General features: G+C 39.8%; 2 protein-coding genes across 2 annotated transcripts; both read left to right on the top strand.

Moving 5' to 3' along the window:
- The first annotated feature begins 6,267 nt into the window (after nucleotides 1-6,267).
- Nucleotides 6,268-11,768, top strand: sla1a (Src like adaptor 1a). Its single transcript, XM_076105989.1, has 8 exons — nucleotides 6,268-6,425; nucleotides 6,913-7,000; nucleotides 7,262-7,361; nucleotides 7,560-7,646; nucleotides 7,889-7,992; nucleotides 8,904-9,035; nucleotides 9,479-9,608; nucleotides 10,206-11,768. Exons 2-8 carry the CDS (start codon nucleotides 6,937-6,939, stop codon nucleotides 10,405-10,407), a joined length of 819 nt encoding a protein of 272 aa, XP_075962104.1. The 5' UTR covers nucleotides 6,268-6,425; nucleotides 6,913-6,936; the 3' UTR covers nucleotides 10,408-11,768.
- Nucleotides 11,769-18,524: 6,756 nt separating this feature from the next.
- On the top strand, nucleotides 18,525-20,728 carry abitram (actin binding transcription modulator). The gene is made up of 6 exons (XM_076105680.1): nucleotides 18,525-18,717; nucleotides 18,853-18,904; nucleotides 19,498-19,627; nucleotides 19,759-19,835; nucleotides 19,922-19,991; nucleotides 20,278-20,728. Exons 1-6 carry the CDS (start codon nucleotides 18,636-18,638, stop codon nucleotides 20,413-20,415), a joined length of 549 nt encoding a protein of 182 aa, XP_075961795.1. The 5' UTR covers nucleotides 18,525-18,635; the 3' UTR covers nucleotides 20,416-20,728.
- Nucleotides 20,729-21,468: the final 740 nt, after the last annotated feature.

Below are 21,468 nucleotides of genomic sequence, written 5' to 3'. Positions count from 1 at the left end.
GTACTTTCACAGGTGCACAGTGAAAACACATCATGAAATATAGCTTGCTGGCATATAATGACTGGGTAATAGATGATGACACAGCGATAAATGGTAAACTCCCATCTGGATCGCTGAAGAGAGATCGACTGCGTCCACCAACGCAGACTCTCATTATGGGCTTTGCCGTGCTGGCTGGCAAGGTAACCGATAGTTACCCTGCCCTGTATGTGAAGGCTGGCATTATCCTTGATGTGTGTGTGCGTTTAAGCGTGCTTGTGGAGGTGAAGGGCGGGGCTTCCAGGATACACAGGTGGCCCGACATGAAATCACTGATAACAGAGCTTGAAGGATGCTCTGACATGAGGAACACTTTCCCTCTTTACAGAGCACACCTTTGGGGATTTCACTGCAGAGAGACTTGTTAGTTTAATGGCACAATTAGTGCAAGTCTGCTCCTCCTCCACTAATGGATGCATGATGTCAAATCTGTCCTGGAATAACCTGAGGTAACCTGACTGACTTTGAGAGTTGAAGGGGCTCTCCAGACATTTTACACATCAAAGTCAGTTTACTCATCATGGGAAGTCCCACTCAGCCAGTGAAAACAGTTGTATAATGTCTCCTGTGGCTCTGGGGGGAGCTTCCTTCTGAGAAAGTAACCCTGACAAAGTCATCAGGTACAAAGAGTCTTATAAAGTAGGCTGTTGAGTTAAGGGAAATGTAGGATCCGCAGTGATTTTGGAGCTGGAGTCCGTCCATACTTGAGGCTGAATGATATTTCGGCATCTGTATCAATATTGTCCATTCTTCTTTAAATTTGCCACTGCCTGAGGAAATGTGTCAAAAAATACAAGAGAAGAGCAGCTGGTGTATCTGTTTGCAGTGCAGCCAAACAAACTCATATTGTATTAATAGTTATAGCGTTATTAGCTTTAGCGCTAACTGCGGTGACAAATACATTGGGTTTTCAGTGACTGCTTCACAATAAAAGCCACACCTGTTTTGCTAGTTGAGTGCTTTTAATGTGAAGCAGCAAATGTTGGGTTCGCTAACTCTGATATGGCTTTGTTAGAGTGTAAAAACCTAAAAACAGTAACACTGGATTACATGCTGCATCGCTTCCGGTGAATCCCGCATGCATGTAAAGCCAATTTAAATCCAGAGTAGCAATGACGATCTCCGCCACAAACAATGAAAACTATAATACAGTGAGTTAATTACAGACTGTAAATACATTAAATGGCTATTGCTGAAAAAAGGCTGACCATAAATAGTAACAAAAATGTGTTTGATTGTTTGATTTCAGACCAGTATATCAATGAGAAGGAATAGTGGCATCACATCTTAGTTATTTTGCAATAATAGTCCCGCCACAGTTCTCCTAAGTACCACTATAAGTGCCATCACATGGTCCAGTCCTGGATTTCGTTAATGGTGGTCGTGGGTCATGTCGGTGATGTAATTCTTCTGAGTAATATTTTCCAATACACAGCAGAAAAAAAGCCATTAAGTCAGGTCTCATTATTGCAGCAGACTGGAATGAATGTTTCAGGAAAGGTTTTCAGGTCTAAAAGTTGTTTTTGTTGATTGAAGAACTTTAATTTTGCTTTAACAGAGGACAACTTCACAGCCCTGTGCTCTCTCCCCTCACAATCTCTGCTATAATGATGTGGTTTGCAAGTGCAGGCTCCGATTTCTTAATGCAATTTCATCCAATTATGTTACAATTACAATCACCAAACTTATTCTGCTGAAGTGGATAAAATGCTATGTAATTAGAGTTATTTCAAATCTCTAAATAAGCAAACAGAAATAACACCGTTGACAAAAGTCATCTGAGGATTATTCTCGAGAAATATTTTTGAAAGCTGAGAGGAATGCATTAATGGGTGTGAGAAGCAGGGAGGGCGAATACTTGTGCAGATGGTTTGGTGGATAAGATGATCCAGATGCCTGAATGGCATTACATTAATGATTACAGGCTAACTGTTGGAGGATTTGGGGTTCTATATGTATGTAATTTTGCCTCTAAGTCTGTGGCTAAAAAAGCAGCAGAATACATACATGCTCACATATAGCAACATACGCCCCGTTCCTTTCAATCCTGTGGTTTGGAGTCCAGTGGGGTCAGTCTTGCTACTGTATTTAGATATACTCATTACAGTGAGAGAACACAACAACTGCATCAGGACTAACTATCGGTGTCCGAGCATGCGGAATGTGTATTGTCTATTGTGTGTATTTAGGAAAAGAGGAACTGTGGAAAGATTCATTATAACAACACTCACCTCTCTTGCTTCCACTCCCTCCCAAAGAGCCTTAAAGGCATATGAACCCATCTTGATTTAGACTTCTAGAAAAATTATAAGGGGAATTCTTTACAGTCAGTAATTTTGTAATTTTAGACAGAGGGCGTGGAAGTCGCTTTTCCTTGAAATGTTCAAACACATCCAGTCAGCCGCACAACAGCCGATGGCAACTGTGGCCAACGTTAGCCACAGGCGGAGAGCATCTGTCTTTACAAGAGGTAGAGAAAGACTGTATTGCCCAGAAAAAAAGTGCTTTCACATCATCATCTTCAGAGTTGGAGAATAGACTTCTCCCAACATGTTTTATAAACGGGCACTGGGACATCAATCATGCAGGCCTCTTTCACAATTATACACGCCAGGAAAGTCTCTGACAGCTTTACTGCCAGCGTAACATCTGCAAACACCTGCTGCACTGTTTTTATGAACATTTCATTAACAAAAATATTTGTTCCAAGTGCATTTTTGTATTCACTCAAGAAGACGTGGATCTACAAAAAAAGGATATTTGAATTCATGGTTTTATCTGTAATGGTGATGGTGTGTGGCAGCTTAATGCCCGCTTATGATTTAATCTCTTCCTGTTTGTTAGCTGAATAGTCTATAAGACGTTATTCAGGTCATTTGCCAAATAAACACCTGTCTAATCCAATTATAAACAAACGTCACAGGTCATTTAAATGGGAGGGAGTCTCGATCAATTACCTTAACTAATTGGGTAATACGTTTCTCATCGCTATGTAACAAAGAGTCCATTGAGCTGGAGGCCAGTGTGAACGGCCTCACTGGTTTAGTTTCACCTGTGTTATGTCTGCTAGTGACTCATTTAAAGAAACACATGGCCCTGGCTCAGTCAGTGGCATTAGCCAGGACCTGAATAGAAAAACTGAAAATAAAAAGCTGTGTAGTCAAGGAGGGAAAATGATCCAGAGTGAAGTAATAGCTTTATATGATTGAATACTGCATATTTAAAAACCTATTCATCTTTTTCCTACACAGTGGCTATTGCATGTTATATCTGTACATGTTCCCATTTCTTCCCTTTGAAATCCTTGTTATTGTTTTTCATTTAACCATGAAATTGTAACTTTATACATTTATTCAAGTACTGTACTTCTATACAACTTTAGTACTTACCCTTTTACTAAAGTACAGGATCTGAATACATCATACACTGACTTCTTCTACCGCTGTCATTTAGATATATTGATCCTGATCCTTTGTGATATGGTGCATTGGTAATAAACCACTGACAAATGGAATATACAGTAAATAAAAGAAAAAAGTTGAGTGAGACGGTATGTTTTGTTTTTCGTTTGTTTTGTAACGTGGCTGAACCAACAGTTCCCAAAAGAAGACGGAGACATGTTCCTCTCACACATCCACCAATGAATACAAACTTTAAAAACATTCTAAAAATGAATAAAACTGGCCACAGGAAATGTGGCAGATTCTTTTCTGTGAGCTCTTTACACCGTCACCACACACAAGCTACACATTGACCTTGTATTTATTTTCATCGACGAGGAAGACTTCCTTCCTCCCTTGCAGCCACAACAGTCAAGAGCCCTGGCATCTGACACCAGCCACCACCCACCAGGCTACAGCAGCTGCTTTTTTTCTGCAACTGGCAGAAACAGTCTTTGGCACAGCCTATAATGAAAAGGTGTTGCAGTTCAGTTTAGAGATGATTTGACGTACAATTCCTGTGTTCTTCCTCTGAGGAATATTTGTCTCTCAGAACTGGCTCTCTCTCACACACACACAAACACACAGCAGGAAGCCAACAAAAGGAACTGACAGCTCAGTGTCTTCTCACTACAACTAATAAGACTTTAAAAACTCCGCAGTGACGCCAATATGAAAAGGGTTTATATGATAGCCCTATTTATCTACTTTTAAATCTCCAAAGATGAGTTTACTTTAATAGTGAGACTGATCGCTTGCTCTGTCTCAGTTTTTGTTTTCTTGCATACAGAAAGGAAAGGTGGCAGGAGATATAGGCCCAATGGTCTGGAACAGACTGATCCAGGTTTTAATATGGAAAATATATGAGCTAAGTTTTCCTAAGAATAGTTAAGTGTGACACAGAGGAACATTCTTATGTAACAAGGGATCTGAGGTAGAATACTGTGATTAAAATACAAAAAAGCACATTTGTGGAGCTGAGATAAGAAATATGTCTGCTGAAGAGGGGGGGAAAGCTAAATAGATGTGAATGAAAGATAGTAAATCACAGGGAAAGCAGGAGTGAGACAGGGAGTGAAAGGGTTTGTCATTCGTCACGAGTGAAGGTGGAAAGGAAAGTCTGGATAAAACTTTCTTTACCCTGAGACACCAAAGGAAAATCCCCACTGAACATTTCTGTGAAATCAGCAGCAATGTGTCAAACATCTACGGTTATAATACATCATGCAAAATACCATAGATTCCTGAGCCACAGAACATGAAGATTTAAAGATATACATGTCATACAGAGTATGATGAATGGTCTCAGAAGGTCATACATCTGAAACTGAAGGGGTTTGCGTTCCCTAGTTTGAACTTCAACTTTATTATTCTCAATCACTATTGCTTTCCAGTGTATTCGTAGCTATCACTAAGAAGAGTTTAGCACATACTTTTTCATACCAGCAAATGACCACTACGCCATCGCTAACCGTGACACATTTAGATAACCACAGTGGCAGCATGTCAGATAAAATGTCTGGGTGTCTGAGCATGAAAGCTGATAAAAGCTGACTTCCTCTGGGCCAAAAAAACTAGTTCACAGACTAAAAATAACTTGTGTTAAACATGTCTGTTGCAATGAATAGAATTAGTTCTTTGTTTCTGGTGGACTTTAAGAAAGAGGAATTCAGTTTTGTTCCACTGATGACACAAATAGTTAAAAAACTTAAGCACATCCACTTACGGCTGTGAAGGAGAGTTCTCTGAATACTGTTGCTTTTTGCACATCTCAACTTATATAATTCACTGACAATATGGTTAAAATGTACTTTTAATTCACTTTGGGGCAGCAAATAACACTTATTATTTATTTCATATGTATCTGCTAATTATTGTTTTGATTAATTGAGCATAGGAATAGTTCTCTATTTTGGGAATTAGATGAGCAGACTGATAACACTCTTGTGTTTGCACTGTGTATATAAAGCTACTAGCCAGAGGCCAGTTAGCTTAGCATAGCACAACGCCTGGAGAGAAGGGAAAACAGTAACTTCAAGTTGTAAGTCCCAGTAAGAAGTCACTATCTTCCAGGAACCAGTAACTTCCTGTGGTCTTAATTCGTACATTCTCAGAGGTGCTGAGGTAGATTGTGTTGGAAAGAGCTCGCTGTGGAGAGCTTTACTTCTAAGATAAGCTAACCATCTGCTGGCTGCAGCTTAATATTTAATGTAGAAACATGAAAGTAGTATCAATCTTCTCATCTAACTCTAGCAAGAAATACAATATTTGTGTATTTACAAAGAGGTTGGAGTTTTACTTTAACTGATCCATAGAATGTCAGAAGATGATGAACCCAAGGTAACAGTCCGAAACCCAACGACATTCAATTTACTGTCACCTACAACAATGAAAAGCCTTACATCTTTACATCAGAGAAGCCGGAACAAGGTCATGCTTGGTATGGTATAAATAACTCAAATTATTAATCAAATATCAACTGACTAATCATTACAGCTCTAATATATTTTCAAATATGTCTGTGCTTTCCATAACAGCAGAACTTATCTCTAAACAGCAGCTTATTGGGCATTAATAAAATAGCTTTGGGTTGATCTAGACATTAGCAAACATATCATTTAGTAGATTAATAAAAAAACATTAGCCCACAGTATTGCTTTCAGTAACTCCAAACACCATTAGAGGGCCGTTATGTGTTCCATGATCTGTTGTGTCTGTCTCAACAACACTTTTGCTGGCCCTCTTCCTCATTTCAATACAGGAAGTGAGTTTGCAGTCAGATGCAGCGCTGTCGCCACACTCCGTGACAGGTCATTGCTGTTACCTCTTAAGAACATGGTACTTCTCTAGTACTGGACTCCACGGCTCCCACCATGCCTCGTTTGGACTCTCACCTCTCTCGCCACACTTGATGCCATCACAGCAGGCCAGCTATAGGTTCCACAGGTAGGTGTCTTTTCATCACATCAACTGCTTCTGCTACGCGTAAGCTCATATTTCTGTATTGACGGGACAGTTATTTCTCCATACCGGCCAACTGAACACTGTGTGATGTTACTCAAGAGTATCGTCACTGGGGCAGGATCTGTTGAAATGCATCATAATGCAAATTATGAAATATGAATTGCGCTTTGCAACTTGGGAACAGTATTTCACAATATATGAATTGAGGATCATTGATAGCTGTGAGTTGTCAGTACACAGAGTTAGGTGTCGCAATGGAAAATTGATTGATATCCGATGTAGTCTCAGCTTCCCCATTCTGCAAAGAGTGTGTCAGTTGAGATCGTTAACTGGTCAGCTTATAGGAAGTTAAAAAGCTGGTGTTGCAGCAGCAAAGAGAAGTGTAGTGGTGTAAAAAAGAATGATTGGTAGATGAGTGGAAATTGGTTAGTACATTGACAGTATACCTGTCTCTCTGCCCTGACTTCAGGCTGGAGTCTGGTCCGTCTGGAGGATGGGGAATATCATGCGAGGCGAGAGTTCCACGGGCAAAGTCAACACAGACAGCTCTTTAAAAGGTAAGATCTCTCCAAGTTTCTTTTTTCTTTTTTTAAAATAACATAATAGTATTTCGCATAGTGCGGAGTGAAATCTTTCACCACTGCTCTCAGCAATTTTGAGAGCAGCGGTGAGATGTCATGGTCTCCATCTACATAAAAAATAATTTGGCAATCATTTCAGAGGTTTGGTTTAGACATCTTTGGACTTTTCCAAATCATGACGTCTGTGCATCAGCATGTGGCTGTGTTTGTAAACGCTATAATCATCGGGCTTGGCAGGTTCGGAGGATGACATGGTGGTGGTGCTTCAGGACTACCCGTCGCCTGAAATCAGCGAGCCCATCTACAGGATGGGGGAGAAGCTCAGACTCATCGCTCAGTACGATCATGTTTTTACATTCTTGATTAAAAAATAATCAGTTTTCCCATCCAGATGTACATTTGGTAAACGGAAGATCTCAAGCAACTATGAAGAAATAAAGTCTAATTTGTAACTCGAGGCTCTGAGTTTGCAGTAAAGAGAAGTGTTCACACAAAAAGGTCAGTTGTTGATTCCTCTTATCTTCTTCGTGGTCAGGGAGGCTTACTGGTGGAGAGTACGCTCTGTCCAAACACAAAAGGAGAACTACATACCCAACAGCCATGCGGCAAAAGTATACCATGGGTAAGTAGAAATATACCGACACTGTCCTCTGAAATCAGCCGAGTTGATCTCTTTGAATTTGAAATATCTTTTTCCACTACACTATCTAAGATCTCAGGAAGTGGGAGATGTTAGTAACTCAAGATTGTCATGTGTGTAGATTTGAAGGTGTTGTCATTAATAAGAATGAGAGTTTACTGCTAAGGTTTAAAAACGTGTGTGTGATGTGATCTTCAACTCATAGCATGTTTTTCTTTGGTCAGTTGGCTGTTTGAGGGGGTCGAGAGGCAGAAGGCCGAAGACCTGCTCTGTCTACCTGGGAACAGAGTGGGCTCCTTCTTGGTGAGGGAGAACGCCAGGGAGAGAGGTGAGTACAGCAGAGTTCACCATCAACCAAGATGAGCTCTTGTCTTATCGAAATCATGAGTCAAGAACATGGTATTCACTGATATTTCCACCTGAACACACACATTCTTAGGGGAAATGAGGATTCTTAGGGAATTTGACGTAATTTAAAACAGTTGAGATATTATCACGTTGGCTAAAATTAGTTCAGACCTGGGTCAAACACAGTGTTCAAGGCCCATGCATCTAATTTCTGGCAGGGGATTTTTGATGCACGTCATCACCATTTGCTCAATAATTTCCGTCTCAAAAAATAACAAAGGACAAGCTCAAACTATTGTCATTTTTGGAAATATGCTTATTCACTTTGTTGCTGAGGGTGAGTTCAAAATAGTCAGAAGTCAAGAATCAAAGCAGCCAAAAAATAATCTGGCACCTAACCTAATGTTTTTACACGTTTGGATTAAATAATACATCAATTATTGGGCTTTGGAGGTGCTGGTAAGCAGATTTGTTTTTACCTTTGGACAGTGAAAAGGCTAAATTTTCACTGTTCCGCAGTCTTTATGCTAAACTAAGCGAACCTTCGCTTGACTCCAGCTTTACAAACAGATGAACGAGTCGTGTCAATCTTCTCATCTGACTCTGCAAGAAAGCATGGTCATATTGTGATCTGAATCTTTTCTGTTCTCATAATGCAAAGATCCACAGTGACTATGCATGGAAGGAGATGCGCTCGGCGCTGAAGGATAGACATTCACGTTACTTCTGCTTTTACATTGTCACAACACTTTCAATACGAGTCAGTAAATAGTTAGTGACGTTTTTTGGGGTTCTGGCTGAATTGCATTGACCTGATACCATTGTGTGTTTGTTTTCTAAAACAGAGTAGCTTGGTGTCGTGATTGAAATATTTCTGTGTCATACCCTCAGGTGTGTATTCGCTCTCAGTGAAGCACAGGAACGTAAAGCATTATCGTATCTTCAGACTGGACAACAGCTGGTACTACATCTCCCCTCGACTCACTTTCCAGTGCCTTGAAGATATGATCAATCACTACTGTGGTGGGTGGATGGATGCAAGAACACATAGATAAAAAAACAAACAGTGTTCTAAACAAACCAAAAAGTAAACAAGCATCACGACATGTAGAGCCATACACACGCACACAAAGAGTCAATCTCACGCACTTAAGCACTGACAATAACTCGTCATCTTCTTAATATAGAACTCTTTCTTATCAGCGACTTTCGATGTATTTCCTGCTCTGACAGGAGATTTTTGATAACAAAACAGGAAATGAGATACAAATATGAATGCTCTGTACTGGTGCATACTTAGCGAACATTGTTGTAATAGTGAACATATTCTTGGCCAATATGGATGAAGTTTGGTTTGTGTTTCTGCCTGAGCAGTAGAGTGTGAAAGTAGCAAAGGCAAATTATGCAAAATGTGTTCTGTTTGTTTGTAAGCAGTGTTTTACTTCCTCTATCCTCGCCTTTTTCAGACTTTGCAGATGGCCTGTGTTGTGCGTTAACCTCCCCCTGTCTGTCAGGGATGACCCCTCCATCAGACGCATCTCCTGGAGCTCCACCTGTAGTCATGCGACGGAACTTCGACTGGAAGAAAATAGACAGGTACATTCGAGGCTCTGGGACGATATGTACCAGCTTGAATCTGTCTGCATGACAGTATTATGTAGATGGTAGCTTATTAGGTGTCATCTGATTACTGGTCTCGTACTGTAAGTCCAAATAGCAAAGATCAGATATTATGTTGAGTTATCTGCTGGTAACATTTTCAAATAATTCATCAAATAATATTCAATTAATTGTTTTGCGTATTACATGGATAAGTGTGACAAATTACCATTACAATTTCAGTCCAACATGACTTTTTAAAATTGCTAGTTTTGTCTTTCCAAATGTTTTATCATATAAGAAAAAAAAAAGCACAAAATCCTGAAACTGGAACCAGATATGTTTGTTATTTTTCTCTTAAAATATTTCTGAAACAATTAAGCGATGATCAAAATTTATTTTCTTTCAATTGGCTAATTGATGAATTAACTAGTCCTTATTGAATACAGATATTTAAGCAGATCTGTGATGGATGGATCACGAAATCCATGAGACGATGTACATTATTTTCATATTTTTTTCACAAGTGAACAAGAAAATGTAAACAACAAGATGCTATGTTCTCATTTGTTTGTCCATCTTCTCCCTTAACAGGAGACAACTGGTCAGCACAGACACCCGCAGTGACAACATGGTGAGCTACGGAGTCAGAAACAGCATCGCTGCCTACCTGTCCTTTTCCGGGAGTCAGAACCCTGCGCAGACGAGAGCAGAAAGCAGGAAGAAAAAGAGTAAATCTCTTTATGCTCTCCCTGAAAACGGCTTCGGAAACATTGACTATGAAGCTGACTTCTAGAGAGAGGTTCAATAAACTGGAATATCTTCAAGTGCAATGCAGCACAGCGCTTCCTTCTCTGAAGTCCACCACCTTTCTACTGTTGGCAGTGAAACAAAGTTTGTGTTTTAGCATCCCAAACATTGCAGTGTGATAGCTTCTAATGTGAGCACTTTCAAATACTTTAATGATAACACAAATTGCATGACCACTTACACTTTGACTCAGCCAATAAGACGTATCTTTATGGAGTTAAACTGGAAGATGGTGAAATTGAACTCTGATGTGTATTCTGCACATGAAATACAATGACAAGGAGGCCTGAATGCTATGGATATTGTTGGCTAATATTAATGTGTATGAGTATTAGTGGCTTTCAAACTATTTTCCTCTGTTCTTAATAAATATTATACAGTCAAATGGCTGTGACACCAACTTAGGCATGCATTATTTGCTTGTTTTGGCCACTTTGACATTTTTATAAATGGTAAAATTGATGTGGAAAATGTTTTAGAAAACAGCATTTATAAATCCAGGAGATATAAAGCAGCATTAGCAATGTTTTGGTCTCCACCAACTCCAGAGGGAAATGTTTGGCTCTTTATCTACTAAATGATCCACTGTGTACACCATTCGGTAACTTTGTCTGTTAGCCGTTTGGTGATGGGCAGGTAGTGCAAAGGTTTATCAGAGCTTTCAATAAAAACAGCTGCCTGCTGCTGCTGACATTATGCAGAGCGACTGGACTGAACCAAAACCGTGAAGGTGCAGACCAGAAGACCAAACCAATGCGCTGAAAGACACTAAAACGTTCCGTGGAGCTAATGGAAGATGGGAGATAGGTCGCAGTGGGTTTGTCATCATGACATACTTTCACATTAAACATCGTTATTTGAATAATTGAAAGTGCAACTTTAAGTCTAAAATATTTGGCAGAAGAAATAATCATTTGGAAAATGATAAACCTCACTGAGGGATTCGCAATTTATTCCGAAGAGGAAAAAAACTGTTTACGGAAACAAGCCGGACTTTTGATGTATGTTGAACTTCCTCTGTATGTCTGCTACTGCCAGTGTGACATTCTCACTCATTTCACATTTTCATTAAAATACTTAACACCTGCTATTTTATAAGATAACAGATAACATCTGTGATAGAGGAATGCAAACAGTACACATTTATCAGCACTGCAGAATACTTATTTGTGCCAGAAGAATCTAAAACCAACTCCCCTCTTACACTTTCCTGTTTGTGCCTGAGCAACTTCCTCTTCTGTTTTTAAGAGCTTGACCTAAGCATTTTTAACCGCTAACCCCAAAGAGCAGAATGTGAAAACATGAACTTGGGCCTAATAAAGAGAGCAGCATTTGTTGTTATCTATAGCTTTCTGTTCCTTGCTGGTTTATCTGAGTCAGACAGTTTACCACGATAACAATGTCAGAGAATAGTAGCAGAAGCATAGCAGAGTCAGTTAGTCAGTGAGGAAATGTTAGATACATGTATGTTCTACGACTAAACAACCTGTTTCTTCAGGCCTTTAAGAATATTCAAATGAAAAAATCACTTCCATCACTTTACAATATGTTAGGAGGCATTTTCATCATCACCGGTTACAATCAGTGGATGTGAAACATGACTACTGTGGTCACTTGCCTATTAGAACACACAGAAAAGGTGTGTTGTCTCAGATCAGTTTCAGGAAGTTGATGTAAATCCTCAAAGTTGGCAACTTTGCAAATCCAATTTTTTTGTTTTTATTAATTCATGAGTCAACTGTGTATGACTAGTTAAGACGAGGTCAGCACTTTCATCTCAGTTAAAAAGCAGGACCATTTAATACGTGTGTTTTAAAGTCTCGTAAAATACCTGTAACAGATTGGGAGAGAAGTCAAGCAATGTGTGTGTGTGTGTGTGTGTGTGTGTGTGTGTGTGTGTGTGTGTGTGTGTGTGTGTGTGTTGAGTGGAACAATCAGTGATGCAGACACACACACATCTGGTAGCCTACTGATGCACCATGCAGAGACTGCTGTCCAGTCAGCATTACTCACTCCTCACATCAGGCACCTCTCTGGAGTCCAGACCACGTGGAACCAGTCTAAAAAAGACAGAAGGTGGTGCTCCGTTGGGTAAAATTTGCTGTTGATGTAATTCATTGACAGTTTTACTCAGATGTGCGTTATATCTGGGGTGAAGCAACGGGTGAAGTTTGAGAGTTTATCTTGAATCAGAATAAAAGCAAAGTTGTGGGAAATGTGTTTTCTTCAAAGGCCACTTAGGTATTCAAAATAAACTCCCTTTGACCGATCTGTTCATATGCATCTGGGAACATTCAACAAAAAACAACTCTTCCCTGAAATCATTCAGGCATTCACTGTAATACCAATGCAGATAAGAAAGACAATACTCCCTCATCCTGCCAATCATCACACATCTGGCAAAAAACAAAGGCACTCAGTGGGATGAAGAGCGGAAGAATTACAGCTCAAACTCAACAAAACCAGACACCCGCACAGCGCATGCTGTCTTACGAGAAAACCCTGGGTTCAAGACAACTTCATGATGAGACAAAAGGGATTCCAAGTTGAGTCCCTTTGTTCTCCATGTGCATTTAGTTTAATGCTACAGTGGATGTAAGCACCAATGAAAAACACTTGAACAATGCCCTCTGGCCTATAGATTTTTTTCCCCCCTGAACTAAAACAAGAAGAGGAAGAAGAGTTGAGGCCCGTCCATGTCTCTTTCTCGAGGAATCAAGGCATGGAGAGAAGAGTGGGATAAGTGAAGGAAATTAAGAGATGGAGGGATATTCTTCTTCCTCCAGTCTGTTTTCTGTTAATCAGGCTCTTCTAATCTCGCCACATCCTAGCTTCTATCCCGAGGCCCAGCTGTACAAACCTCTGACTTCACCACTTCTGCACTGTATGCACGCTGCAGCCGAAAAATATCCAGATAAATGTTTGCTTTGCTCATTCAAAAGCGCGTTCTGTACTTTCCCTTCTTGTTAATTAAAACTGCTGTTCTCCCCCCTCCTGCCTCTGCCCTCATCACATGAAACTGTGCTGAGGTGGAGATGTCTTGATGATTATCTTGTAGGGTTTTCGAACCAGCTCTTGTATAAAATGAGTCGTTTTTCTCTTTTACTCTGCTTTTAGGAATCCTATAAATAGTTTGAGTGTTTCCTGTCAGAAAACCTCACTCTATGAGCTGTTGTTGCTTTCATCTTACTTTTGGTGCAAAAGATGATGCTATCTTTATCGCTGACCACTTCCTGCAGGTTTAGAATAGAAATCACTCTAGATTACTGAGTCAATACAAGATGGACACAAATATGTTAGCTGCAGATTGAAAGATTATTATGACTTTGTTTTTCTGAGAGGCGGAGAATTCATCCCCTAGTGCAAAAATGACGGTAACGGTAAAATTATCCAGGGAAAATCAACACATTAGCTTTAGGCTGCTTTTGACAAATTTCACCAAAGTTGTGAAACAACCTCCCCCAAAGAGCACTGTCAACAACACTGAGTGTTTGCTTCAGAAACCAGCACATGAGAATATGTGCTTTAATGTTGAGCCAAGAGCCTCAGCCAATACACACAACCATGTCTGTCCAGAGAGCCAGGGGAAAACAAACAAAAACCCAACGCATACAAAAAAAAGCTCCAAACGTCCACATCTTTGCCAAGGAATGGAATGTTCTTATGTGACCTGCTGAATCTGTGTCTGCTATCATTTCTCAAACCATTTCTTGCGCAAGATACTGAGGAACGCGGCGGTGACGTTCATTGAGCCCACAAATATCTTTTTACCATATTAGGTAACATAAACAAAAAATGAGACAAGAAAAGTTGAGTTACAAAACAATTGCATGGGTACGCAAAGTTGTGTTTTTGTGTGCTTACGTTGACATTTTACAGGTTTGTGCAATTACCTTTGTAATTGCTGCAAAAGGAAACTTTTATAGAGTTTATAGAGTATAAATATATATTGCTTTACAGAGTGACCATGATAGAGTTTAACAATACAGGATAATTGTAACGCCTCAGCGAAATGCTTTGAAACCGATTTAAATGGGAAAAAAAAACCTGAAAGAATATTTTTTAAGAAAACAACCATATAAATCTGGAAAGCTTCAGTCAGGCAGAGCAGAGGCATGACGGAGTTTTTTTTCAAGGAAACAGTTGAAGGGTGGACATTTGGATAAAAAGGGACAACCTGGCTCCGTTGTCATTCAACCGCCAGCTGTGTTAGAGCTCAGAGCATCCTGCCTGCTGCTACGCTACAAGAAGAAAACAAGACAGTTCGAAAAGTTCGCTTTCCATGAGGAGATGTTTGCCACGTGGCTTCTTACAAATAATTAAAACAAGCACCGTGCAGGCACTTTCTAATTAGAAATTGTTGGTAAACCTAAAGAAGCCCAGTTGGTGACTTAATATATATGCATATATCCCTTTCAGTGTCTCATAAAAACATGCTGTTAAATTTTATTGCTTTGCCAAAAGAAAGCATGCGGTAAGAATCCAAAGCTGTAACCTCTTAATACCTGTAAATTATGCCTTGTGTGTGCATGTGGATTTGGCGTCTTACAGTGTGCATGTTCTTTCCATTGCTCTGAGCTCCTGTTGAACCCCATTCGTCACTGGAGAATGACAAGCAGAATCAACAAATTAGCATCAGAAATGAGACTCAAGCACTTCGTATAGTCAGTGACATGAAAGAAGACAAGGTGGGCAGTAATGATGGATGAGTCGCTAAGACAGAAACTAATATGTGTTTGATGTAACCAGATCTGTTAGAGTCTCTCAATCATTGGACAATTCATTTTTTAACTAACCTGTGATCACTAAGAAAATACAGATTGCCTTTACCAAGTTAAAAATGAAGTAGTGTCCCAAACTGAAAGGCAGCAGTTGAAACAAACCAGTTTTGACCACTTCCTCTTGTTTCAGCACTTCAGAGGTCGAAGTGACACCACTATCGGGCTATCCTTTTAAGGGAACAATGAGAGACTTATTTGGCCTGCACACATTTTTGTATCTTTATGGTTTCGCATTAAAACCAGCATTGTGGCTCTGGGAGGAGAGTCCTGCTCTGCAGCCAGGGACACCTAATCCATTTCACTCACACAGTTCCTGTAGACACACACCAATATTTAAGATACTGATTTTTGTATCCTTTATCAGAGGCAGATGTCTGCTTTACTGGCTCTGGTCATGCTCTCTTTCAAGCACTGTGTTGCTAATCCAAACCAACTGTATCTTTACCAGCCGTGGTTGTGTGTGGCTGGCATTCTTTTTCATCCTATGAGTCTGTGTGTGTGGCAAAATGTGGTCTGGGAGACACCTACTGTAGCGGGAACCACCTGGGGTTTCTGTGCTGCTGCATGTCAGCGCATTCACTGACAGCAGCCTGACTCCTTTATGACTCTAATCTAAACTTTTAAAGAGAGAAAACAGATCACTGCGACACCGTATTTGTTGATCAGTCCACCAGGGCACTCATCACAGTCTGAGTCAAATCGAATTATTGCCCTGTGACACAAAATCACAATTGTCAGCCCTTTAAAAACATTACCCAAAAATGAAGGTTCTTTAACTGACACCGGCCATACACACCAGTGATTCAAACAGGTTTTAAATGTGCCTTTCGGCAGCTTACGACTCAATCTGTTAAATGGCAAATGCAGGCGAGATGCTTTCCCGGAAAAAGATAAGCAGCATCTCTAACTGCAGCATGCCCGTGTCTAATTTCCTAGACATTATCAAATGATGAGATACTGTGGGCGAGCCTGGATTGCATGCAATTCTCCATCTATAAACAAGGCGTATCTGAAAGTGTTACTGATAGCTTGTCTGCATGAACCACTTATGAAAAAGAAATCCCCCTCACGCAATAATTCTTTCCATCTGCATTACAACACAGAAATATCTCGTCTTAAAACCCAGCTAACTATGCGCCACGAACCAGGAAATCCTGAATTTTCTGGTCTGGTATGAATACAGTCCCGTCACCCACTTGGTCAGAGCTTCTCTCTTCCCTTATCAGGCTATCCTCTGGCACTGAAGACCGGCTACGGAAATACGCCGGACGACTTCAATGTGGAGGGAGAGACTGCTGAAGCCAAACAGGCAAACAGCGTGCCAGAGAAGAAGGGCTGCTCGATTCAGCAGCTGACGTGGAGCTATACGCTTGCATCACACACACACACACACACACACACACAGAAGCGTGTGCAGCTGGAGACACTCAGAGTGCCTGTCTAAAGAACCAGCCAGTGAACCTGGAAGTCAAGTCTTGACGAGGGGGAGATGGAGCAATGTTTTCATTCCAACAAAATGTAGTTAAGGCTTGGGAATGTACACAGACTGACTGATACATGTAGGCAATGAACAGATTGATAAACACAGATGCACATACACACTCTTGCAAATGCAAATATCCATGGAGGTCATATAGTTATCAGGATATACAGGGCCCTTTTCCCTCTCGTGTGAAACTTCTTCATGAACTTTCACAGAATCTATTCTGTTATCTAGCATCTGGGTGTTGTTTTAGTAGCAGCAGCTGTATATCTTGCTGTGGAAGATTTGTTTGGAAAAAGTCAAATCATAGCAAAAGCTGTTGACTCATATTTTAAGGATGACCATGTTTATTGCATGTAAATGTTTGATGCAAAATTGCATATCCATGAGATACTCCCTTTGTGTCCACTGCTTCCACAATGGTTTTGTGTTTCATCTCTGAATTAGTTGCAGACCACGGCCGACCACAGACGGAGGAGTAATGGAAAAACTCATTACGATGGGTCTTGACAGCAAACCTTTCCAAGTCTTGGTAGTGGTGAGCATGGAAAACTCACTGTGCCCCCAAATATCAGACAAATCTCTCTCTCTCTCTGTCTCTCTCTCTCTGTCTCTCTCTCTCTCTCTCTCTCTCTCTCTCTCTCTCTCTTGTGATCTCTTTCTCTCAATTATGTGACCAGGATGAAGTCATCGTGCCAATGCCAATGCCAATCCCTGTAAAATGTTCACTAAGCATTCAGTATGTGATTGGTCTGGGTCAGAGAGCGGCGATTTCACAGATCCACTCCTGCTTCCCTTCTCTCTCAGACCTCTTCATTACATAATCCACTCGGATGCACACTCAACATACTTAAATATGCATCGCACATCTGGGAGAATCATTAGAGCGACGTGAAAAAAAAATGACACATAGCACAAAAATTGAGCGGTTGATCACAGACACCATGCAATCACTTATAACAACTATATTATGTTGTTTAACTGGTTTACACATAAACAAATGCATCTTAATCAAATGTGAAAATGTTTAGCTTGAGATAATACTTCAGTTTAAATATATGGAGATGCACCCTCATCATGCAGAGGATTTGTATTTGAATAAACTTTGATGTTGTCTGAGGAGTTTCAAAGTGTATAGTCAAATCACATTGACTATAGAGTTTACTGCAGTTTTTAGCGGTAGTTGGACATCTAGTGGGCAAAGTGAAAATTGCTCTCAAAATGTGTCCCAGCATGAACATGACCCTGCTGCACCGCCCACAAAATGCTAATGCGAACATTTTTAACACAGACATTCAAAATGTCCTCAAGGCTGGTGTGAATTTGACAGCAGTTCGAGATTCAACCCTGTTCAGATCGATTCAATAATTCATTGGGTGGCTCTTGTTCTATGACTGTATTCAAATAAAATGTAAAAGCTGTTTGATATTTCATTCTCAAAGTTGTCCCCTCTCTATCCAGTGGACTATTCAAATGTTAATTCAAATTTGAAAATTTAAATGCAATATTAACACTGTAGCCCATTTAGGCATGCATTATTTAAAACGGAAATGCAATTTTATAACAATTGAACTACTACTACTAAGTGGGTGAATTTAGATAATCTCAAGAGTGGTTAGAGCCCCAGGCTGTGGAAAGCTCTACCTATTGAGATCAATAGTTTTAATTTTTACCCAAATAACACATACGTATGTTGTTATTGTGGAATTACATTTTCAAGTTTACATTATCATTTTAAAAGTGAAAGCTTTCTTATCAAATTCACAAACTCAAAGAGGCGAAAATAATCTCCGGAACCTTTTTCCTTTTAAAACTGTCGGATTCGTTCTAGGGACGGACCGGACTTCCCAGTGTCACGCCAAATGATGTCCGTCACAAAGTAGTGTATACATTTCTGTAAATCTACTCTTTAGTCTTTTTGTTCTACAACCTGTATTGTGAATACTTTCCATGGACTGTTCGGAGCAGAAAGACACAGAAGCGACGGCGCCTTCAGTTATCGAGCGATATTACACGCGATGGTTCAGAGCCGGTAAATAACATCACTGAACTGTTTCTCATGCTGCGTTAGCTGCCCGGTGGCTAAATGAGCTAACGTTAGTAGGACCTGAGATCTCGGGGGGAAAGAGCACTAACGTTATACTTTGATTGTGTTTGTTTTATTCAGATATGAAGGGGAAGCCGTGTGAGGACCACTGCATCCTGCAGCATTCAAACAGGTAATGTTAACCGGAGCAACGTGAAATCCACACCGGGTGGTGATAATTACAAAACGTCATCTTAATAACTGGTTATTAGATATAAACTGCTATTTCATGGGACAGATACTACTATACTGTTCAGTATTGTTGAGACTTTTCTCTTGTACCGGTATGGTTTTGTGGTAGTATTACATTATATTGATAAAAGAATTCTAAAATATTGCTTTTGAGTGAACAGAAAAAAAAAACTTTACATAAATATTTAACGTAAACCAATGAAACAACAAGCAAGTACAGCTTTCTGGTCACCCAGTTTATTAAATTGATGTTATATTTCCTGTGTGTGTGTGTGTGTGTGTGTGTGTGTGCGTGTGTGTGTGTGTGTGTGTGTGTGTGTGTGTGTGTGTGTGTGTGTGTGTGTGTGTGTGTGTGTGTGTATCGATACCCCCCTTAAATTAAAATGTTCATCCAAAATTGACCTCGAAGATTTGTGTTACAATGTTTTTAACTTGATATAATCCACACTCTGTATAAGTGACTTACTGATAATATTAACTTTGTATTTTATTTTTTTTTTACGGCTCACTTTTCTCTTTATGTTTCTTCTGCAGACTATGTGTTGTCACGTTAGCGGAGACTCACCCAATCCTTCAGGATGGACGGGCAATCAAAAGCATCAATTACCAGATCAGCAATTGCTGCAGTCGGCTGAACAACAAAGTGTCTGGGAAGTCTAAGCGGGTAAATTCACAATGACTAATACAGCTACAGATGATTGTTGTCTATGTCCATGAATGTGTACTTGTGTAGCTCCACTTCATTCTTTTTCAGCTTGGCCTTAAATGCCCGTCAATCATTTTTTCCCATTGTAGGGGGGTCAGTTCCTTACTGATTTCGCACCTCTGTGCAGGATAACATGCACGGATGAAACTGAATACACAATCTACAGGTGAGATAATAGTTTTGTTTTTCTAGCCTTACATTCCACATGCTTGTGTGTCATGATCAGTCACACGTTCTGTCATCTTTTTTTAGCTGCATCCGGGGCCGTCTTCTGGAGGTCAATGAGAGTATTTTAGAAACGCCTACTCTCCTGCTGGAAAAGGTAAATATGTATATTTTTACACAATACTGTTATCACCTGGTTACGATTGGCATGTACGTTTGTCCTGTGAATTTAATCATGTGTATTTCTAATAATTGAATGCCCTCTTCAATAAGGCCATACATTCTATAACACTTTGTTTGAATATAATAAAATAAAAAAACACTGTTCAATATCATTTATAATTAGATGGCTGCTATAATTTCTCTCCCACAATCATTGAAGTGTCATCTAATCTTATTAAAACAAATGCTTTAATCGTGCTTTGTCTGTCAAATCTAAACAGCCGTCCACTGAAGGATACATTGCCGTCATCTTGCCAAAGTTTGAGGAGAGCAAGACCATAACGGAGAACCTTCTGAGCAGAGAGGAGTTCGAGAGCGTTGTCTCCAAACGTGCTGTTGTCCAACCTCAACCATCATGACCGAGCGCCACGTTCCTGCCTTATTTGCGTCAAAAGTATTCTGACTCTCATCAGGTTGGGTTAAGACCGAGGACGTTATCCTTGCGAGTGACACTTGAGTGAGGTCACTTCAAAGAGACTATTGCATATTTCTGTACGTTGTTTCAGGAAGCACCCTGCGTTCAAGTTCTTCATTTGTTTGTTTTTTCTAATTTGAAATAGAGGAAAGCATGATGATTTACTTGAAGTCTGTTTGTTTAATATCTCCAACTAATCAGTTTGAATTATTTTTCTAGAATGTCAATAAATATAACCAACAGGGATTTAAGAAAAATAGTTTATTTTGTTTGTGTCACTTTTATTAACCTTTCAATTGCCAAAAGAATAGACGGTCCAAAACTAGATCTACGATTTCTTCACATCTGTAGCGCAACTACAATACCCAGCATCCTTAGCTGCTCTCACACTGTACAGAGCATCTCTAAAGCTTAATGTATGTTATTCATCTTAGTCATTATCACATTGCTCATCTAGTACCAACGTCATTACCTTAGGATACATACTGTGTATATATATTTATTTATAGCTATGCTTCAAGTACCATATTATAGATACCATTTACATATTGGCCGGTAAGGCAGCTTCACAATGATCGTCTTCATAACAAGTACACTTCAAGGCTCCATTTGACACAGGTGCCAGTTCAGAATTATGTTTCAGTTCTTTTGTTAAAAAAAGATGTCTGTATAACTACACACTATGATTTAATAACAGGACAGCATAAAGAAAGGTCCCGACAACCCAAAAGCATCCGAGTGATAAACTTATATTTTTATCACCTGACTTTTTGGAGAAACCGGGCCCATCCAGTGATGTAAACTGGAGGTGTAAGAGCTTTATATTTCACACTAGTAGCAAGCTGAAGATCATAGCTTATTAATGAGCACAATCATATTTGGCATTAAATTGTGATTTTGTTACCAACATTCCACAGCAAACTGTATGGAAAGTAGTCATTAAACATATGGTGTGGTTGACTTTTTAAATACTTATTTATCCAAGTGAGATGAATAG

The sequence above is a fragment of the Anarhichas minor genome, unplaced genomic scaffold (assembly GCF_050575085.1).
Source record: "Anarhichas minor isolate MPS153535 unplaced genomic scaffold, ASM5057508v1 ptg000033l, whole genome shotgun sequence".
NCBI classification, from domain to species: Eukaryota; Metazoa; Chordata; class Actinopteri; order Perciformes; family Anarhichadidae; genus Anarhichas; species Anarhichas minor.
This window is presented reverse-complemented; position numbering and strand designations above follow the sequence as displayed.

Coding starts and splice junctions, on each gene's coding strand:
- sla1a (XM_076105989.1), top strand. CDS start 6,937: ATGGGGAATATCATGCGAGGCGAGAGTTCCACGGGCAAAGTCAACACA. Junction 7,362..7,559: donor AAGCTCAGACTCATCGCTCA/GTACGATCATGT, acceptor CTTCGTGGTCAG/GGAGGCTTACTGGTGGAGAG. Junction 9,036..9,478: donor TATGATCAATCACTACTGTG/GTGGGTGGATGG, acceptor CGCCTTTTTCAG/ACTTTGCAGATGGCCTGTGT.
- abitram (XM_076105680.1), top strand. CDS start 18,636: ATGGACTGTTCGGAGCAGAAAGACACAGAAGCGACGGCGCCTTCAGTT. Junction 18,718..18,852: donor CACGCGATGGTTCAGAGCCG/GTAAATAACATC, acceptor TGTTTTATTCAG/ATATGAAGGGGAAGCCGTGT. Junction 19,836..19,921: donor ACTGAATACACAATCTACAG/GTGAGATAATAG, acceptor ATCTTTTTTTAG/CTGCATCCGGGGCCGTCTTC.